The 18,413-nt window shown below is 43.8% G+C and overlaps 2 protein-coding genes across 3 annotated transcripts in view; both read right to left on the bottom strand.

Annotated features, from left to right (window-relative positions):
- Positions 1-12,628, bottom strand: part of LOC125462832 (lysine-specific demethylase 9-like) — a 77,030-nt gene extending 64,402 nt beyond the window's left edge. The window contains exon 1 of the mRNA XM_048553253.2: positions 12,175-12,628. Within this exon, the coding sequence (XP_048409210.1) occupies positions 12,175-12,619 (445 nt within the window). The 5' untranslated portion in view covers positions 12,620-12,628. The remainder of the gene's footprint in view (positions 1-12,174) is intronic.
- Positions 12,629-15,700: 3,072 nt separating this feature from the next.
- LOC125462645 (tyrosine-protein phosphatase non-receptor type 22-like) overlaps positions 15,701-18,413 on the bottom strand; it is a 99,905-nt gene continuing 97,192 nt past the window's right edge. For both annotated transcript variants that reach the window (XM_059653302.1, XM_059653303.1), the window contains one exon: positions 15,701-17,589. In XM_059653302.1, coding sequence (XP_059509285.1) covers positions 17,528-17,589 — 62 coding nt within the window. In that variant the 3' untranslated portion in view covers positions 15,701-17,527. The remainder of the gene's footprint in view (positions 17,590-18,413) is intronic.

The following is an 18,413-nucleotide window of genomic DNA, read 5'->3' as shown; positions in this document are numbered from 1 at the left end:
ATACTCCTGCATTATCATTTGCAAATTTAGCGGAAGTCAGTTTTGACTGTTAGCCAGTCCTGAACATCATTTTGAATTTGACCACAGAATGTAGGGGTCACTGGCAAAGCAATTTATTGTATAATTGCCCATGAGAAGGTTGTGGTTGGCTGCTTACTTCATATGCAGCAGTCTCTGGTGATGATGTTCCCAAGTGCTGGTAACTAAGCAGGATTTTGACTCAATGGTGATGAAGGAAATATTTCCAAATTAGGATGGTGAAAGACACACAGGAGGAATTCCGACCCCACCACCCAAGACATTTTTCCATCCCCACCCCTGTCTGCTTTCCGGAGAGACCACTCTCTCCGTGACTCCCTTGTTCGCTCCACACTGCCCTCCAACCCCACCACACCCGGCACCTTCCCCTGCAACCGCAGGAAATGCTACACTTGTCCCCACACCTCCTCCCTCACCCCCATCCCAGGCCCCAAGATGACATTCCACATTAAGCAGAGGTTCACCTGCACATCTGCCAATGTGGTATACTGCATCCACTGTACCCGGTGCGGCTTTCTCTACATTGGGGAAACCAAGCGGAGGCTTGGGGACCGCTTTGCAGAACACCTCCGCTCAGTTCGCAACAAACAACTGCACCTCCCAGTCGCAAACCATTTCCACTCCCCCTCCCATTCTCTTGATGACATGTCCATCATGGGCCTCCTGCACTGCCACAATGATGCCACCCGAAGGTTGCAGGAACAGCAACTCATATTCCGCCTGGGAACCCTGCAGCCATATGGTATCAATGTGGACTTCACCAGTTTCAAAATCTCCCCTTCCCCCACTGCATCCCTCAACCAGCCCAGTTCATCCCCTCCCCCCACTGCACCACACAACCAGCCCAGCTCTTCCCCCCCACCCACTGCATCCCAAAACCAGTCCAACCTGTCTCTGCCTCCCTAACCGGTTCTTCCTCTCACCCATCCCTTCCTCCCACCCCAAGCCGCACCCCCAGCTACCTACTAACCTCATCCCACCTCCTTGACCTGTCCGTCTTCCCTGGACTGACCTATCCCCTCCCTACCTCCCCACCTACACCCTCTCCACCTATCTTCTTTACTCTCCATCTTCGGTCCGCCTCCCCCTCTCTCCCTATTTATTCCAGTTCCCTCCCCCCATCCCCCTCTCTGATGAAGGGTCTAGGCCCGAAACGTCAGCTTTTGTGCTCCTGAGATGCTGCTTGGCCTGCTGTGTTCATCCAGCCTCACATTTTATTATCTTGGAATCTCCAGCATCTGCAGTTCCCATTATCTCAGGAGGAATTGGAGTTGGTCTGATGGGCTTAAGTGCCCTTTGTACATAGGTGGCAAAGGTCACAGGTTTGAGACAATTATCAAAGCAGCTTTGGTGAGTTGGTGAAATGCATCTTAGCCAAAACACGTTAAGGAAAATGTGAAATTTTATAGAAGGTCCTTACCAGGTTTAATAAGTTGCAAGCCTGCATGATTTGAGCCTCCAACCTTTTAAAGGGCATATAAACACTACAAGTTCTGACAGACAAGTATTTGTCTATTAACTGGCCCTAACTGACATGATTACATCAACCTCCAAAACCCAAAAACCGATTTGTTGCATCAGACGTCTGGAGTCAATTTGAGGTTAGAAATTTGCAAAGTACCATGCTGATGAAGGAATTACATTATTACACAATACTGCCCATCACCAAAGAGGGCTTTTAAATGTCCTCATTAGCAAAGACAGAATAGTTAACACAATACAGAAAACATACAATATATTATTCAAATGATATATCAGCTTCAATCAAAATTATTACAGCTGGACATCGCTATAATTACTGCATAGATTATTTAAATGCAAGTGAACACCAGACATGAATAGCCAGCAAGGCCAAACTCTTAATATACCACCTCTGACCCACTAACAGTAGACTTTTTGGGGATCTCAAAGTGAAAGAACTTTATGATGTCAGGTCCTAGTTGAACTACAACCAGTTAGTGAGCTGCAGGGAGTCATCTCCAACACACACCCACCTTTTGGCTCAGTTCTTACAGTCAGAACTAGTGGGTTGCAACTGAGGGACATCAAACCTAAATACCTGCCTGTGAACACAAAGAGATATATCCATTGCATATTGAGCCTTTGAAAGCATTATAGGTTTAAACACAAAGGAATCTCACAGTCACTGTGTCAAAAATGCATCATAGGTATGGCGTGGTTTCTCAGATAGTTGATGTGGTTGCAAAACTGAAACATTGGCAGTAGCTACGTTGGGATCAATTCAACGTGCACAGCTGATCAAACTCCCAATCAATATCTCACAGGTCTGCCAAAACTCAGCGCCACAATTCTAGTCTTTTAGCAATCCCAGATTTTAAATGCCCAAAAATTGATGGCTGTGCTTTTACCAATGAAGGCCTGGAACTCTGAAATGCTCTCTCTAAGCATCGGAAACATTTCTCGTTAAAGATTTTGATCAGCTATATTAATATTTATGTGGCCCAGCGTCAACTTTTGTTTGATAAGCTCCTGTAGAATGCCTTGGGACATTTTACTAAGGTAGAGGCTTGAGTGTGAGATAATGTTCAGCTGGTCGCACCTTTTCCCTCAGAGTCAGAAGACCGTGGATTTAAATCTATTCCAGAAACTTGAGAACAAGTTAGGCCTACAAGAACAAAAACCTGCTGGAGAAACTCAGCAGGTCCAGCAACATTTATAGAGACAAAGGCTCAGTGGTAGCACTACTGCCTCACAGCACCAGAATCCGGTTCGATTCCTGCCTCGGACAACAGTGTATGTGGAGTTTGTACATTTACCCCTGTCTGCATGGGTTTCCTCAGGAAGCTCTGCTTTCCTCCCAAAGTCCAAAGACATGCAGGTTAGGTGGGCTGGCCATGCTAATTGCCCATAGTGTTCAAGAATGTGTAAATTAGGTGGGTTATTGGGGGATGCTCTTAGGGTTAATGTGGACTTGTTGGGCCGAAGGGCCTGCTTCCACACTGTAGGGATTCTATGATCTGAAAATAAAGCCAACATTGAGTCCAGTGAAAACCTAAAGAACCGCAGATGCTGTAAATCAGGAACAAAAACAAAGTTGCTGGAAAAACTCAGCATCAGTAAAGGAAAAAACAGTTAATGTTTTGGGTCCAGTGACCCTTCCTCAGAACTGTCAGAAAGACCGACACCCCGGGGCAGCAGTAAGGGAGTGCTCCACTGGCATCGTTCATATGGGATGTTAAACCCAGCTGCCATTTTCTGTTTCAGGCAGAAGCAAAGGGTCCAATGGCACTATTGTAAGAGCAAGAAAATTATCCCCCTTGTCCTAAAGCTAATATTAATCAAAATCAACATCATTAAAAATGACCCCATAGAGTCGACTGTGGATCTTGCTGCATTCAATTTGGCAGGAAGGGATATTTTTTAAAACTCAAGTGGCACACTTCAAAAGAACTTCATTAGTTCTAGAGTGTTTGGGACATCCTAAGGTTGTGAAAGGTGCCATATAAATATTCACATACAAATCATTTATTACAAAGTAAATACATGCTGCTGATTCTGAATCACTTTGCTGCCCCTCAGCAACTAGTCAGAAGGTGAACTATTTTGCTAGGTTAAGTCACTCTGGAATCATTCTACTTGAAATCACAGCAACTTGAGCTGAATGTGCAAGTCTGTAGTGGTTTATTTCTGTTGCTTGTACACTGTTACCAAGGTTTCGAGTGTGGCAGACTTTGAACAGATAACCAGGGTGACTAAGTGAACTGTCATTCTGATCATTACCACAAAACGACTGGCACTAACTTTATACAGGCTGTTGCACTTTGGAGTGTAAACATAACACAGCTCGTTGGAAACAGGAGGCAAGGGATTCAGAAAATTAAAATGGCTTTGAACATCAGACTGATATATCAGCAGAAATATCAAAGTCATGAGGGCAGAGCAGGAAGGGGTTACAAAAATAAATGCACCTCTGGTACAAAAATCACAATCAGAATCAACTTCAAAAACAAGTTGATTTTCAACAGCTCTAAAATCTCAAATGCTATGCAGCCAAGGGTATACCAATTCATAAAGCTGTCAGCGAAGAAACCTCACTGCATAAAGCAAGCCTCTACCAACACCAATTCACTGAAAAAAAATCACTTGCACTATGTTGAAGGGGAGAAAGCACCATACCCATTCCAGTTGTGATATGTGAATAATTTTCAACTCCCTATTTTGGTCCTTGCAGTCAGTTATTCCATGGCCGGCACTGCAACGCTCTGCTGAATGCAATGCAATATTCTCGTTTGACCTACAGCTTGTAACAGGAGCCTCATGCAGTGTTAATGCTGCAAACTTTACTGTTTCCCATTATTAAGCAGCACAAAGATCACTAGTGCGTCACACAATCTGACTACACCACCTGCATAGACAATGTCCACGTACTAATCCACAAATTACACATTTCATAGTTGCACAAAGATGTGACAACCTCCACTTTCTCAAGGACAGATCTAATTACAGACCCAGTGCAGAAACCAGGCTAGGTAAATAGCTCAAATTAAACCTTTTTCCTCCATCTTGCTCACCTCACATAACTAAAAGATTTACACCTCAACTGAGCTTTTCACCATCTAGGGAGTGCCACAGAGAACACATGGAAGCCAATCTGAATGCAGCAAGATCCCACAAATAGCAATGTGATAACGACCAGATAATCAGTAGATGGTATTCTAAAATTAGAGAGGAGAGTATATAAGGAAAAGCAATCAGGAGAAACCATTGTGCAAAGTAAGGTAATAGGTGAGAGTTAAAGCTGAAATTAAAGTCTCCTACAAGCATCCAGATAGCTACAACTTCCTCATTACAGAGGCCAGTAGAAAATCAAAGTAATTTTAATGGGAGACTTGTGTAGAATGAAGCTAAAAATTTTCTGTACACATATTTACATCTGAAAAACAACTTCAGTAGTGCTACAAAGGCCTGCATTTATATAGCATTTGCATTGTAGAACAATTTCCCACAGCCTCACTGAAGTCAAATCAGATAAAATGAACATTAAGCTGAAGGATGAGCAGAACTGGGCTTTCAGTAGTAAAGTTGTAAAGGCAAAGAAGGAAATTCCTTGGCTGAAGGCAGAGCGTTTATCGGTGATGATGTGATAGAAGCAGGCTGCACGTGGTCAAATGAACTGAAAGACCTCATAATTCTTGGAATGGAAGGGGTTGGATGGGAAAGAAGCGAGCTACGGATGGATTCATAAGCAATATTGAGAACTTAAAATTTCAGACGTTGGGAGACTGGAAACCAATGAAAGGAAGAATGGGATAATCAGATCAGAGTCTGCCATTGGCTGAGACAAGGAGTGATCTGCAGTGACTTTGATCAACTTGTTTAGACATGTTAAGACATGTTAAGACACACATTTGAAGCAGCTGGGACTTGAACCTGGGCTTCCTTGCCCAGAGGTAGGGATCAAGTTCCCCAAATTCAAAATCTATATTCTAACTACATCCCACCCACCTTGGCTCCATGCACCCCAAATATTCTTGACTGGCTGCAATTTATCAATCTCACATTTAAAATTAATTGGGCCCCAGCGTCAAATGACTTTTGCATGACTTCTAGAGCTGTAGCAGCCTGTAAGAGAAAATCATTTTCCTGAATGGTCTGTCTCTGAAATTAAGGTAATAACAACCTTATCCTGGACCTTCCTGCCAGCAGAAAATATTTCATCTTACCAATCCTGTTAATTTCTCTCAAAATCTTTGATTCCTCAGCCTAATCATCCTTTAACAATAAATTCCAGGCAATACAACCCTAATTTATGTAGTTCCTGAGCACTGATGAGCAGGACAGGCTAAGCAGAAGTTTATGGAAGTTAGCCAGGAGAGTATTGGAATACTTGTGTCTCAAGGTTTCAGTAGCAGATGGCCTATTGCAGGAGAGAGTTGGCTGATAGTAGATACATATTTTAGTCTTAGGTCATACTGGTGCTTTCCAACTTAGGATATTTGAGCACAAGGATCCGGTCTGAACCTTGTTTGCAAAAGCAGAATCACTAGGATACACAGATGGCAATAATATGCACGGCCAGGAGATAGCTTTAAAAAAACTTGCAATTATATATCTCCTTTAAAAGAACAACATCTTAAAAGGTATGCACTGCCAGTGAAGTATTTAAGGGTTGGCCCTGTTGTACCCTAGCGCATCACAGACTTCCACAAATAGTGGAGATGATGTGCAGATAATCTTTCTTAAGTGATGAGAAAACAGATTTAATGCTTCGACTCCAGTGACCCCTCTTCAGAACTTCTGGGCTTGAAACATTTATTCTGCTTTCTCTCCACAGCTGCTGCCAGATTTGCTGAGTTTCTTCAGCAATTTGTTTTATTTGTTTCAGGCCTCCAACATACAATGCTTTGTTTCATCTTAGGTGAGGCCTGTTGAGGAGTAAATATTGGCCAGCACCGCAAAAGCAATTCTCCTGCTCTTCTTCAAACAGTATCATGGAAATGGTCACATCTGCAAAGACAGCAGGTGGGTCAGCCACCACACAAAGTGTTTCAGACTGCACAACATTACCATCTCACATGCCAGATATTCCAAAAGTCTCCTCTTCACACACACCTACTTCTAAAACTCCAATGTTATGTTCACATTAAGAGTGTGGCAAAATATGTACTAATCACGGTACATGCTTGCACAACATGGAGTCAATATAGTACAGGTGGTGGTAATTTGGTCCAGAGTCCATGCTAACTCTGCACAGTAATACAATCAAGTCTATTTGCATACTACCCCTGTCGACCTGCAGATTTATTACACCAATTGTTTATCCAAAGTCCTTTTGAAAACTGTTTCCCACAATCCCGATGGGCAGCAGGCTCCAGGTCATTGTCGCTTTAGAAGTTTGACATATCCCCGAACGTAGCAGATCTCAACTGGTTCTCCTGCCACTAGATTGCATACACATCCCTCACCAGCTGTAGCAATATGTACCTTCTTACCCATGCCCTTGAGCACAATAAACAATTCTGCATAAATACCATCAACAGCAACTAGGGATGAGTAATAAATGCTGGCCCAGTCAACAAAGACCACGTCCCCTGGTTGTGAAATGATTTCGGGCAACCAAAATCACAACTGACTGCATAAATAAAAGTCAACTTGCTGAACTGCAAGATGAACTCATTGCTTCAAATTGCTCTCCCCACCTGCACCTTTCTTACCAACTTAAGTGCTCTCACAAAGAAAAGCCCAAGTTTGGAACAGCAATTTAGAGTTGAGTTATGGCATTAGCTACTCTTTTAGCTGGGATGGTCTCGCCAATGAAAACAACATACCGGCACTATTAGCTTTGCCAACCATCTCCCTGATCCTGATGCAGAAGTGATCCACTGTGTTACCTGAGTGAGTTTTCTACAGCATTGAATTCTGCTTTTGTGGGGCTTATTATTCGGTGTTACAAATGCAAAGTGCAGAGATAACAATTAACTCAATCTTTCAGAATAGTTAGGAAGAATTTTGAAGGCGGCTCACTCGGCTGGAAATGTTAACTATTTCTCTCTCCCGAGATGCTGCCAGACCAACTGAATTTCTCCAGCAATCTCTGTTTTTGTTACAGGAAGAATTTTGCTTGCTTGCAGAGGTCTGATTCAAGGAAGGCCCTATACTACCTTTCATCAAAAACCACAGCTTTGAAAGACAGTTTACAATTCTAACATGACACATGCCAAGATATATTAAACATTGTACAATGTAGGCTTAAGGTCTACACCAGAGAACTGAGCACAAAATCCAGGCACCCTCAGGTGAGGCCATGCTGTAATTGTGGATACCGAATAGAATAGAAACTTATTGTCACTTGTACTTTTCACAAGAGAGACAGGAATAGTTTCTCTTTGTAGCAAACTAATAAACTTTACTCAGAGAGTAGTAAGGAAACGGAACGCTTTGCCTGCAACGGTAGTAGATTCGCCAACTTTAGGTGCATTTAAGTCGTCATTGGATAAGCATATGGATGTACATGGAATAGTGTAGGTTAGATGGGCTTGAGATCGATATGACAGGTCGGCACAACATCGAGGGCCGAAGGGCCTGTACTGTGCTATAATGTTCTATGTTCTATTAAAGTAGAAAATCTACTACTTGATGAGCTCTCAAGACAAGAAATCAAAAACTTGGACAAACAAGCAAGGTTGCGGACAGAGATAATGGGAACTGCAGATGCTGGAGAATCCAAGATAAAGTGTGAAGCTGGACAAACGCAGCAGGCCAAGCAGCATCTCAGGAGCACAAAAGCTGACGCTTCGGGCCTAGACCCTTCATCAGAGGGGTGATGAGGGTCTAGGCCCGAAACATCAGCTTTTGTGCTCCTGAGATGCTGCTTGGCCTGCTGTGTTCATCCAGCTTCACACTTTGTTAAGGTTGCGGACAGAGACTTGACGGAGGGGTTTCTAAAAGAATTTCAGTGTTAATCTGGGCAGACAATAAAAGGTCAGTAATATAGAGTAGAACCAGAGCCATAATTAGAGAGATTAAGGACAGAACATTCCTTTCCCTAAAACAAATCAGTTGGGTTCTTATGATTAAACCTGGAAGCTTCCATAGCCAGTTTTAGGTGCCAGTATTAAGTTGTACACAGCCTGTGCTGCTGACCAAACATTATAATCACCTTTTCAATGTATTTTACTGTACTTTTCACTCTAAAATGCAAGTGACAATAAATCATTCAAATTTATTCAATAATCAATGTATCTCAATAAACTTTCAGCCCAAAAACTATCAGATCCTAGCATGCTTGACAGGCAGCATGAGTTCACAAACAACATTTACAAGCAGCCTTTAAATTATGGCCCGATGACCACCAGCAACTCCAGTGTCCAGATCAAACTATCTTCCAACGTTAAACTGACTTTTGTGCCAAAGTCACAGATTTTGTTTGGGCAAGCACGTAGGGAAATTCTAAGATGTCTCAGGGCATTACATATGCTTATCCAGATGAGTAAAAGTTGAAAATAGTATAACAAAGATCCAACAAACGAGGTAGCAGAGGGATGGGGAGAAAAATGACCAGGGAAAGTGTTCCTTCCACTGCAATACACAATTGCTCCCATGAGGACACATACCTTCTATGTTGTAAAAATGGCACACATCAGAGAAACAAATAAAGGCACTTTGCACCCAATGTATTGGGTTTACACATCGTTGCTGCGGAATTATGGTTTCGTGCAAATTGGATTGTGGTGCTTCCTAATTTATAACCACTAATACACTCTTGAAGCACTGAACTAAAAATAGAAAATCCTGGAAATACTCAGCAGATCTGACTGCATTTAGAAAGAAACAAACAGAGTTAATATTTCAGATCCGTGGCCTTTCATCAGAAATTAGAAGATTGTTGCCTGTCAGGCACTTTGGGCCATTTTGACATTATGAAAACCTCTGCAGAAACTGTCTTTTCTTAATGCATCTTCTTCATTGACTTGGTATGGTACAGTAATGAATATAAACTGTTCCTATAAATCAATTTTCTTTTGATATGTCACACCCTCAAACATAAATAGCACAATTACATTCATGCTACAAAAGTGTTAGATAATGACCATCTCCAACCAGAGAAAATCTAACCATTATGTCTTGAAGTTCAATAGCACATTCTCTGAATCTCCCTCTATCAATATTCTGGAGTTTACAACTGACCAGAAGCTGAACCAGACCAGCCAAATAAATTTGGTAGCGATAAGATCAGATCAGAGCCTTGGAATTCTGCAGTAAATAACTCACCTCCTGACTGCCCAAAGTCTGTCCTCTAGCTACAAGGATGGAACGTTCTTGTACTGCCTGGATGGTTACAGCTTCAACAACAGCGAGAAAGCTCAATTCCATCCAAGTCAAAGCAAAACGCTAAATAGGCACACCATTCACTACCAAGACACAATGGATGCAGTGTGTTCCACATAAGGGAGTATCGACAACAACTTCCAAAAATGTCCTTCAAGAGTCTGCAAGGGCAGCAGATACATGAGAACACTGCCACATGTTTCCCTCCAAGCCGCACATCATTTTGACTTGAAAATATATTTCTGTTCCTTCACCACACCTGGTCAAAATCCTGGAACACCCTTCCACACAGCAGTGCAGATGTCCCTATATGACACAAATGGCAGCAGCTCAAGAAGGCAGCTCACTACTGCTTTCTCAAGGGCAAATTAAGGCGAGACAGTAAATGTTGGGCCAGCAGCCACACCCACAAACAAATTAAAAACCAATTACTAAAAACCCATAGTCTCAGCACAAATCCAATGAATTTATGGTTCCTGCATTGTTGCAAATTTTACAGCTAATCCAAACCCAACCCTAATCTTAAAGTTCTCCAACCCACAAATGCTACTCATTGACCCTGCTGCAGCCTCAAAGTTTCAGGCAAGATTGTTTAAATATATGAACCCTTTCAATGAAACTTAAAACTAAAGATAAAATATTTTGTATTTTAACTTAAAGCATAACAATTTATCTACACTCCACACTTCCTTTTACAGTAATTAATGATAGACCTTTTTTAACATTAAAAACTCAGCATAAATGTGAAGTGCTCCTTGCATACGAAGCAAAATATCACCAACAGTTAAGAGATAACAAGATGTAAAGCTGGGTAAACACAGCAGGCCAAGCAGCATCAGTGGAGCAGGAAGGCTGACATTTTGGGCCTAGACCCCTTTTCAGAAAATTATCTGAAGGGTTGAAGCCTGAAACGTCAGCGTTTCTGCTCAGCCTGCTGTGTTCATCCAGCTCTGCACCTTGTTATCTCAGATCCTCCAGCATCTGCAGTTCCTACGATCCCTATCACCAACAGTTGCTGTCTAAGGCAGACCAAAATCCCCGACACAATAACCGTGTAGTGAGGAAAGAAGCAATTTGTATTTACATTGCAGTTAAAACATCTCAAAGTGCTTAAGAGTAAATGAATAACCTTTCACACTAAATGACTAAGTCGTGCAAAGAAAGGTAATATTAGACAGTGAAATATCATACAAATGAACAACTCCCAGCATAGAAAATGCTGGTTCATGGATCAAGTTTCTTGAACTACAGCTTCAGCTGGACATGTCCTGCAAATCCTCAAAGTGATCTTAGATTCATGGGGTCAGCTGTGGCTGAGAACTCTCTTTAAGCTGACAAGGACATGGGTTGAAGACCCATTCTGATGGCTTGGCCCACAATCAAGGTTGAGACACAGGAAATTACTGTGCATTTTTGTCACATAACACCCTTAAAATGTAATTTTAAATTGAGGCACCATCTACTCTCTCAAAGTGATGTAACAAATCCCATGGCCACTATTGTGAAATGCACTGGAGGCAGTACTCCCTAGCGTCCTGGCCAATATTTTTTAGATTATCTGGTCAATACCACACAAGTTTGCAGGGTCCCGCTATGCACAATCTTGCTCCAACTGTTCCCACATTACAACCAGCGGTTCACTCATTGCAAAGCACTCACTCTAGCCTGGCTTAAGATCGTGAAAAAACTTGACATACAATGTCAGTAAGAACAGCCGATGCTAGAGTCAGAGATAGCATTGTGGAGCTGGAGCCAGGCAGCATCAGAGGAACAGGAAAGTTGCCATTTCTGAAGAAGGGCCCCAACCCAAAACATCAACTTTCCTGCCCCTCTGATGCTGCCTGGCCTCCTGTGTTCATCCAGCTCCACTCTGTGAGACCACACACAGACAAGACTTATTTCTGTGTTAATGCCCAATACTCCTCAAAGATTCCCCTTTTTTTGAGGGGGTGGGGGGGGGGGGGGGGGGAAAGAGAATACATGGGGACAGTACTCCCCTGTGCCACAAATATCACTCTTCCTCCGAAAGGACAGCTCTCCCTCAGTACAGTACAAGGGTTTGAGAAGTTCAGGGTACAGGTATTGGAAAGAAGAAACAAGGGCGATGAAGATAACTTTCCCCGGAAAGGAGAATTGTTCCTGTTTGCTTCCCCAACCAAAGGAAGTGGGGGCCATCCCATTAAAACCCCAAACTACCCCCCCCCTCAACTCCCTACCCCTGTCTCCCCCCAACTCAACAATCTAACTCTGCCTTCCCCACTCCTCTAGGACTTAACCCAGTCCCCCCACCCTACCCCAGGCACTGACCCTTAGCCCCCTCCCCACCCCCGTCACTTTCTTCGTTACCTTTGGCCGGGGGAGGCGGCGGCCGGCAGTCGCTGTTCTCCTTCCGCGGCCTGTGCTTCTTCTCCTTGTCCCGGCGTGGGTGCTTCTCCTTCGGGCCCTTGGTCTTGGGGAGTACGGGAGCGGGGAGGCCTGTGGCGGCGGAGGAGGGACAGGCGGCAGGCCCGGGGACAGCCGCGCCGGAGGCTGCGGGAGCGGCAGAGGGAGGAGGGGGAGGAGGAGCGGGAGTGGGAGGAGGCCGCACCGAGTAGAGGCCAGCGGGGGAGGCCGGGTAACGGAGCACCGAGGCCGAGCTGGTAGGAGGCCGGAGGCTGAGTCCGTGGTGCTGTGTTTTGCGGCGCTTGGCGGCGGGCCCGGGGCTGATACTGGGACCTGTAGCAGGGCCGGGCTCCCTCTCCCGCGGCTCTTTACTCGGCGCCTTCAAGCGGACCAGGCCGAGCTGCGCCATCGCGAACCGGAAGTGGCGGCCGGACAGAGTGGCGCGTGCACCGCCGCACGGCTGCCGGAAGCGGGGCAGCCCGCCGGAACTGACGTCCCGCGGTGCGTGTGGCGCTTGGGGGGAAGGGAGTAACAGCGGGACAGGCCGGCCGCCATCTTGGGTGAGTCTTGGTGTAACAGCGGCACCGGCACGGCGCCATCTTGGGTGAGGCAGAGGGGCGAGTCAGTCTGGATCCAACTGGGAATGGCTGCTGGAGATCCTTCTCTGAACCCTTTGGGACCATGAGGGATCTACAGTTCAGGTTATTGCGCCAGAGGAAGAATGTGATTGTACTGGAGAGGGTGTTGTGCCTGAGGTGGTGCACTTGACAGAAATCTAGGGGTAAAAGAAGTTTGCTGGAGAAACTCAGCAGGTCTGGCAGCATCTGTTGAGTGAGAAACACAGCATTTCAGGTTCAGGGAGTCTTCCTCAGAACATAGGTTACGTTGGAGCTGTAGAGAACCTTAGTTAGGCTGCAGCTGGAGTACTGTGTGCCGTTCTGGTCACCACACTATAGTAAGGACGTGATTGCAGTGGAGAGGGTTGTAGAGGAGTATCACAGAGATATTGTTTGGGATGAGCAGTGTGCCCCTGATGAGAGGCTGGATAAGCTCGGGTTGGTTTTTTTTGGGAACAGTGAAGGTTGAGGGGGGCATGAGACGTGTAAGATTGAGGAGGATGGACCGGACGGATAGAAAACATCTCTTTCCCCTTAATCAAAAGGGAAAGAACAAGGAAGCACAATTTTAAAGTCAAAGACAGAATGTTGAGTGGGGATTTGAGAAAAATGTGTTTACCCCCAGAGAGGTGGTGGGAACATGGAATGCAGTGCCGTGAGGGTAAGTTTTACCTTTTAAACAGTACTTGGTTGAGCACATGGGGAGTTCAGTGGCCTCGTGGTATTTTCTCCAGACTATCAATCCAGGAACCTGGGTAATCTTCTGAACAGCTGGGTTTGAATCCTGCCATGGCAGATGGTGGTATTTGCACTAATACCTCAAATTGGCAGTCCACTGATGATCATGAAACCATTATCAGAAAAACCCTTAAGGTTCACTAATGTCCTTTGGGGAAAGAGACTGCCATCCTTGTCTGGTCTAACTTACATTTGACTCCAGACTCACTGCAATGTGGTTGACTCTTAACTGCCCCAAGCAAGGAATGGGTAATAAATGCAGGTCTGGCCAGTAATTTAAAAAAATGAAATGTCAATTCATTCAAAGCTACAAATGTAGTGCAGGGAAGTGGGACTGGAGGCATTGAGATGTACAACATGGAAACAGACCGTTTGGCCCAACTCGACCAGGGGACAACCAGAAATCCTATTTAAGTCCAGTCCTAACTGCCAGCATTTGGCCTACGTCCCTCTAAACCCTTTCTATTCGTATACCCATCCAGTGTCTTTTAAATGTTATAATTGTACCAGCCTCCATCACTTCCCCCTGGCAGATCATTCCATATACGCACCACCTTCTGTGTGAAAAAGTTGCCCCTTAGGTCCCTTTTATATTTTTTCCATCTCTCCTTAAACCTGTGCCCTCTAGTTTTGGACTCACTCATCCTCGGGAAAAGACCTTGCGTATTTACCCTATCCAGGTCCATCATGATTTTATATACTCTGTAAGGCCACCCATCAACCTCCAATCTTCCAGAGGAAAGAAAATCCCCAGCCTACTGTGCCTCTCCCTATAGCTCAAACTCTCCAAACCTGATAATATCCTTGTAAATCTTTTCTGAACCCTTTCAATTTTCACATCCTTCCTGTGGGAGGGAGACTAGAATTGATATCAATACTCCAAAAGTGGCCAAGCCAATGTCCTGTATAGCCACAACATGATCTCCCAACTCCTATATTCGATGCACTTACCAATAAAGTCAACCATACCAAACCTACTCGTGTAGGTACTGAGATAACAAGGTGTGGAGCAGGATGAACACAGCAGGCCAAGCAGCATCTCAGGAGCACAAAAGCTGACATTTCAGGCCTAGACCCTTCATCAGAGAGGAGGATGGGGAGAGGGAACTGAAATAAATAGGGAGAGAGGGGGAAGCAGACCGAAGATGGATAGGGGAGAAGGTAGGTGGAGAGGAGAGTATAGGTGGGGAGGTAGGGAGGGGATAGGTCAGTCCAAGGAGGACGGACAGGTCAAGGAGGCGGGATGAGGTTGGTAGGTGGGAAGTGGAGGAGCAGCTTGAGGTGGGAGAAGGGGATAGGTGAGAGGAAGAACAGGTTAGGGAGGCGGGGATGAGCTGGGCTGGTTTTGTGATGCAGTGGGGGGAGGGGACGAGCTGGGCTGGTTTTGGGATTCTCCAGCATCTGCAGTTCCCATTATCTCTGATCACAAGTGTAGGTACTGATGTATGTTTAGCAGTACAGACCGGATAGGCTGAAGGGTTTCGTCTGTACTGTATGATTGTGAGTCCCAGATCATCCTTTCTGCTTTCATTTTTAAAAATTTGTTAATGGGATGGCCATTTATTGGGGGCAAAGGGATCAAAAGGTATGTGGAGAAAGCAGGAACAGGGGACTGAGTTGGATAACCAGTCATAATCATATTGAATGGCAGAGCCAGCATGACCAGCAAATGGCCAACTGCTGGTCGGACGAAGCTTGTTTCTAGATATTTTTAATCTATCTGTTGAATGTGGGAATACGAGGTTGGAAGCTCATCTTGGGACAAAATGTAACACCAAGGTTGCAACAAGACTGGCTTAATACTGGTCTGTCTCCAGGGAGAGGGATGGGGTTTGTACCTAAAGATTAGAGTTTGGAAAGAGGACTGAAAACAGTGGCTTCACTCTCCCAAGTATTGAACTGGAGTTGGCTTTTTTTCTCATCTTGTGCTGGATGATGGGTGCGCCGTCTGTTCATCTTGAGGCAGTGTGGAAGAAGTCGAGATTATGGGAGGTGATGGCTATTGTCAGTGCTCTAATCATTCACTTAAACCAAATTTTCTCAAGTTTAGAATAAAAAAGCAACAAAAGATTATGAATTAAACATTCATTTATAACTTCTGAGCAACTGGTTTGGAAAACACACAATGTCCTTGTTCTTGCAACACTCTGTGAAGTAAAGTTTTTATGCTAAGTTGGCTCCATCTAGTGACTACATAACCCATTTATATCTCCAACTGAAGAATCTGCTGCCATAGCAAACCCAGCAAACATTGTATAAGTTAATTTGAAGAGATTGTGTATCCATCTTAAATCCATTGAATGAATTTTGACACCAATATGTCCTTTGAGCATGGTCCCAAATCTGAAAAGTGAAAATCAGAGATTGTATCCTTATGGTGATTAGGAATATAAAGTCACTTCTCAGAAATTAGATTACAGCCAGCAACCACCTCTTGATGTCTCGCCTCACACCCCACTATTCCATTAGATTCACCATGCTCATGCTCTTTCCCTGCCATTTGCACCACACAACTGCCTGGAAATGACCATTTCCAACGAGAGTTAATTTAACCACAATCCCTTGATATTTTATGGCATTACCATCGCAGAATCTTCTACTATCAATATCTTTGACGGGTTACCATTGTCCAAATCTGAACTGGACTAATCGTATAAATACTGTAGCTATATAAACACATCAGACACTAGGAATCCCACAGCAAACAACTCACTTCCTGACTGCCCAAAGCCTTTCCACCATCTACAAGGTGTCAGGAGTGTGATGGAATATTCCCTACTTACCTAAATGGGTGCAGCTCCAACAACACTCAAGAAGCTTGACATCATCCAGGACAAACCATCCCACTTGATTGGCAGCCTCTTCACCTTAAGTATGCACTTCCTCTACCCTGATGCATGATGGTATGTGTGTGTTCCATTTACAAGATAGACTGCAGCAATTCACAAAGGGTCCTTCAGCTGTACTTTCCAAACCCACAGCCTTTATCACTTAGAGAGACAAGGATGGCAGATGCGTAGGAACACCACCCCCTATAAGTTACTCTCCAAGACACCGAGCCATCCTGACTTGGAAATATATAGCTGTCTCTGGGTCAGAAACTGGGACTTCCTCACATCACTGCAGCTTCCTCTGCACCACATGGTCTGCTGTAGTTCAAGAAGGCAGCTTAGAAACAATCTCTTAAGGGCAATTTTGGGATGGACAATAAACTGGCCTGGTCAATAATGCCAACGTCCCAGAAACGAATAAGAAAAACACCCTGTCCATGCTGTTTCTGGATCTGCATTGCTCCTGTTTGTGATTTAAAGAAACTCTAATGAAAATACAAATCACAGCCAATTTTCACAAAAACTTTGGATTTTAAATATATTCATTAGAAATTCATCTCCAAACCCACTGAAAATATACAAATGGCAGATAAAGACAGTGCCAGTCAGTAGGAAAATCTGCAACTGTAAACCTGGCATTCACTGCATTTTTGCCAGACATGCATGCACGCGCACAAACCCATCCTGATTTCAGTGTGTGACTGATTACTTCCTTAATCATGCATAAATGCTTCTACAGAGGACGAGCACAATGAGGCCTTAGATTTTTAAAAAGGTGCAACAGTTCATGCTTATAAGGTTCAACTATGTAAATAGATCTGATCGTGATCCTGAGTTATTGAAACTGTTCTTGAATGAGGCACGGAATCAGGATCCTGCTTTGTTTGGGAATTCAACGTGTGAAACTGTGGGGAAACAAAAGCTTGGAAATGCACCATTTCAGAGAATGTGATCTCACTCAGTCGTGCACAACTCCCTTTGAAGGGGAAGAAGAGTCTTTGTCTTTCCTTTTTGTGAACAGTTATGCATTCCCTAGAAGACCCAATAAATCCAAAAATGAGCCTGATTCCAAGAAATGAGCATCGTCCCATTTGGTTTCAGGGCATGTGAGTATTTAAAGAGGAGGCTGTTTCAGATCCAGTCTTCAGGAGGATTTCGTGGTCCTTTGGTTTTCACAAAGCGGTTCTTAAATCCTATAATAGATTAATAATTTTGTATTACAAAATATTCACAGAAAACTGCTATTTCTGCCTCACATGAACATCTCCCACCATACTTCATCTCACTCCATCAGCATAGACTTCTTATCCATTCTCCCTCATGTGTTTCTCTGAATTCTGTTAGTGAGTTTCACTTTCTTACTGATCAACACTGTATAAATTTGTGTAAAATTCGATTTCATGTAAAGCTAACTGATGAGCTTTGGCTTAAAATGATATAAATTTGCATATACCTCATGTAACTGTTGACCCTACTTTTTCGAGATTCACAATTCCTACATTTCAGATTCTCTGCATATCCCTGGAGTGTTAATGATTTGAATTCATTGTAAATATGTAAAAACGATGAATTTCAATACTGGTAAACTAGTGCTTAAAACAATCCTACATGTAATTTTTGTTATTTATTCAAAGTATTAAAGTGATCAGATTTTGAATAAAGTAAAAAAAATCACGCAACCCCAGGTTATAGGCTAACAGGTTTATTTGAAATCAAGAGCTTTAGGAGCGCTTCTACTTTGTAAGGGGCAGTGAGAGGAGAGCCCACAGACACAGATTTTGTCAGCAGAGGGATGAAGGGTGGAGAGATCAAAGGATCATACAACTGCTGTGAGTGAACAAACCTAAAATGACTGCCTCCTGTTGAATCTTTAATCACTCACAATTCCAGCATTCTAGAAATTGCAGAAGCAGGATATGGACAACTCTGTTAGAAAGGAGACGCAAGTTTCAATTGAATAAGATGCAAATTCCAGAATCTGTTTCAAGTCGCTACTCCGAGATAATTAAAGGTTTCA

Source organism: Stegostoma tigrinum, chromosome 21 (assembly GCF_030684315.1).
Source record: "Stegostoma tigrinum isolate sSteTig4 chromosome 21, sSteTig4.hap1, whole genome shotgun sequence".
NCBI classification, from domain to species: Eukaryota; Metazoa; Chordata; class Chondrichthyes; order Orectolobiformes; family Stegostomatidae; genus Stegostoma; species Stegostoma tigrinum.
Note: the sequence above shows the minus strand (reverse complement) of the source record. Positions and strands in the feature narration are given on the sequence as shown.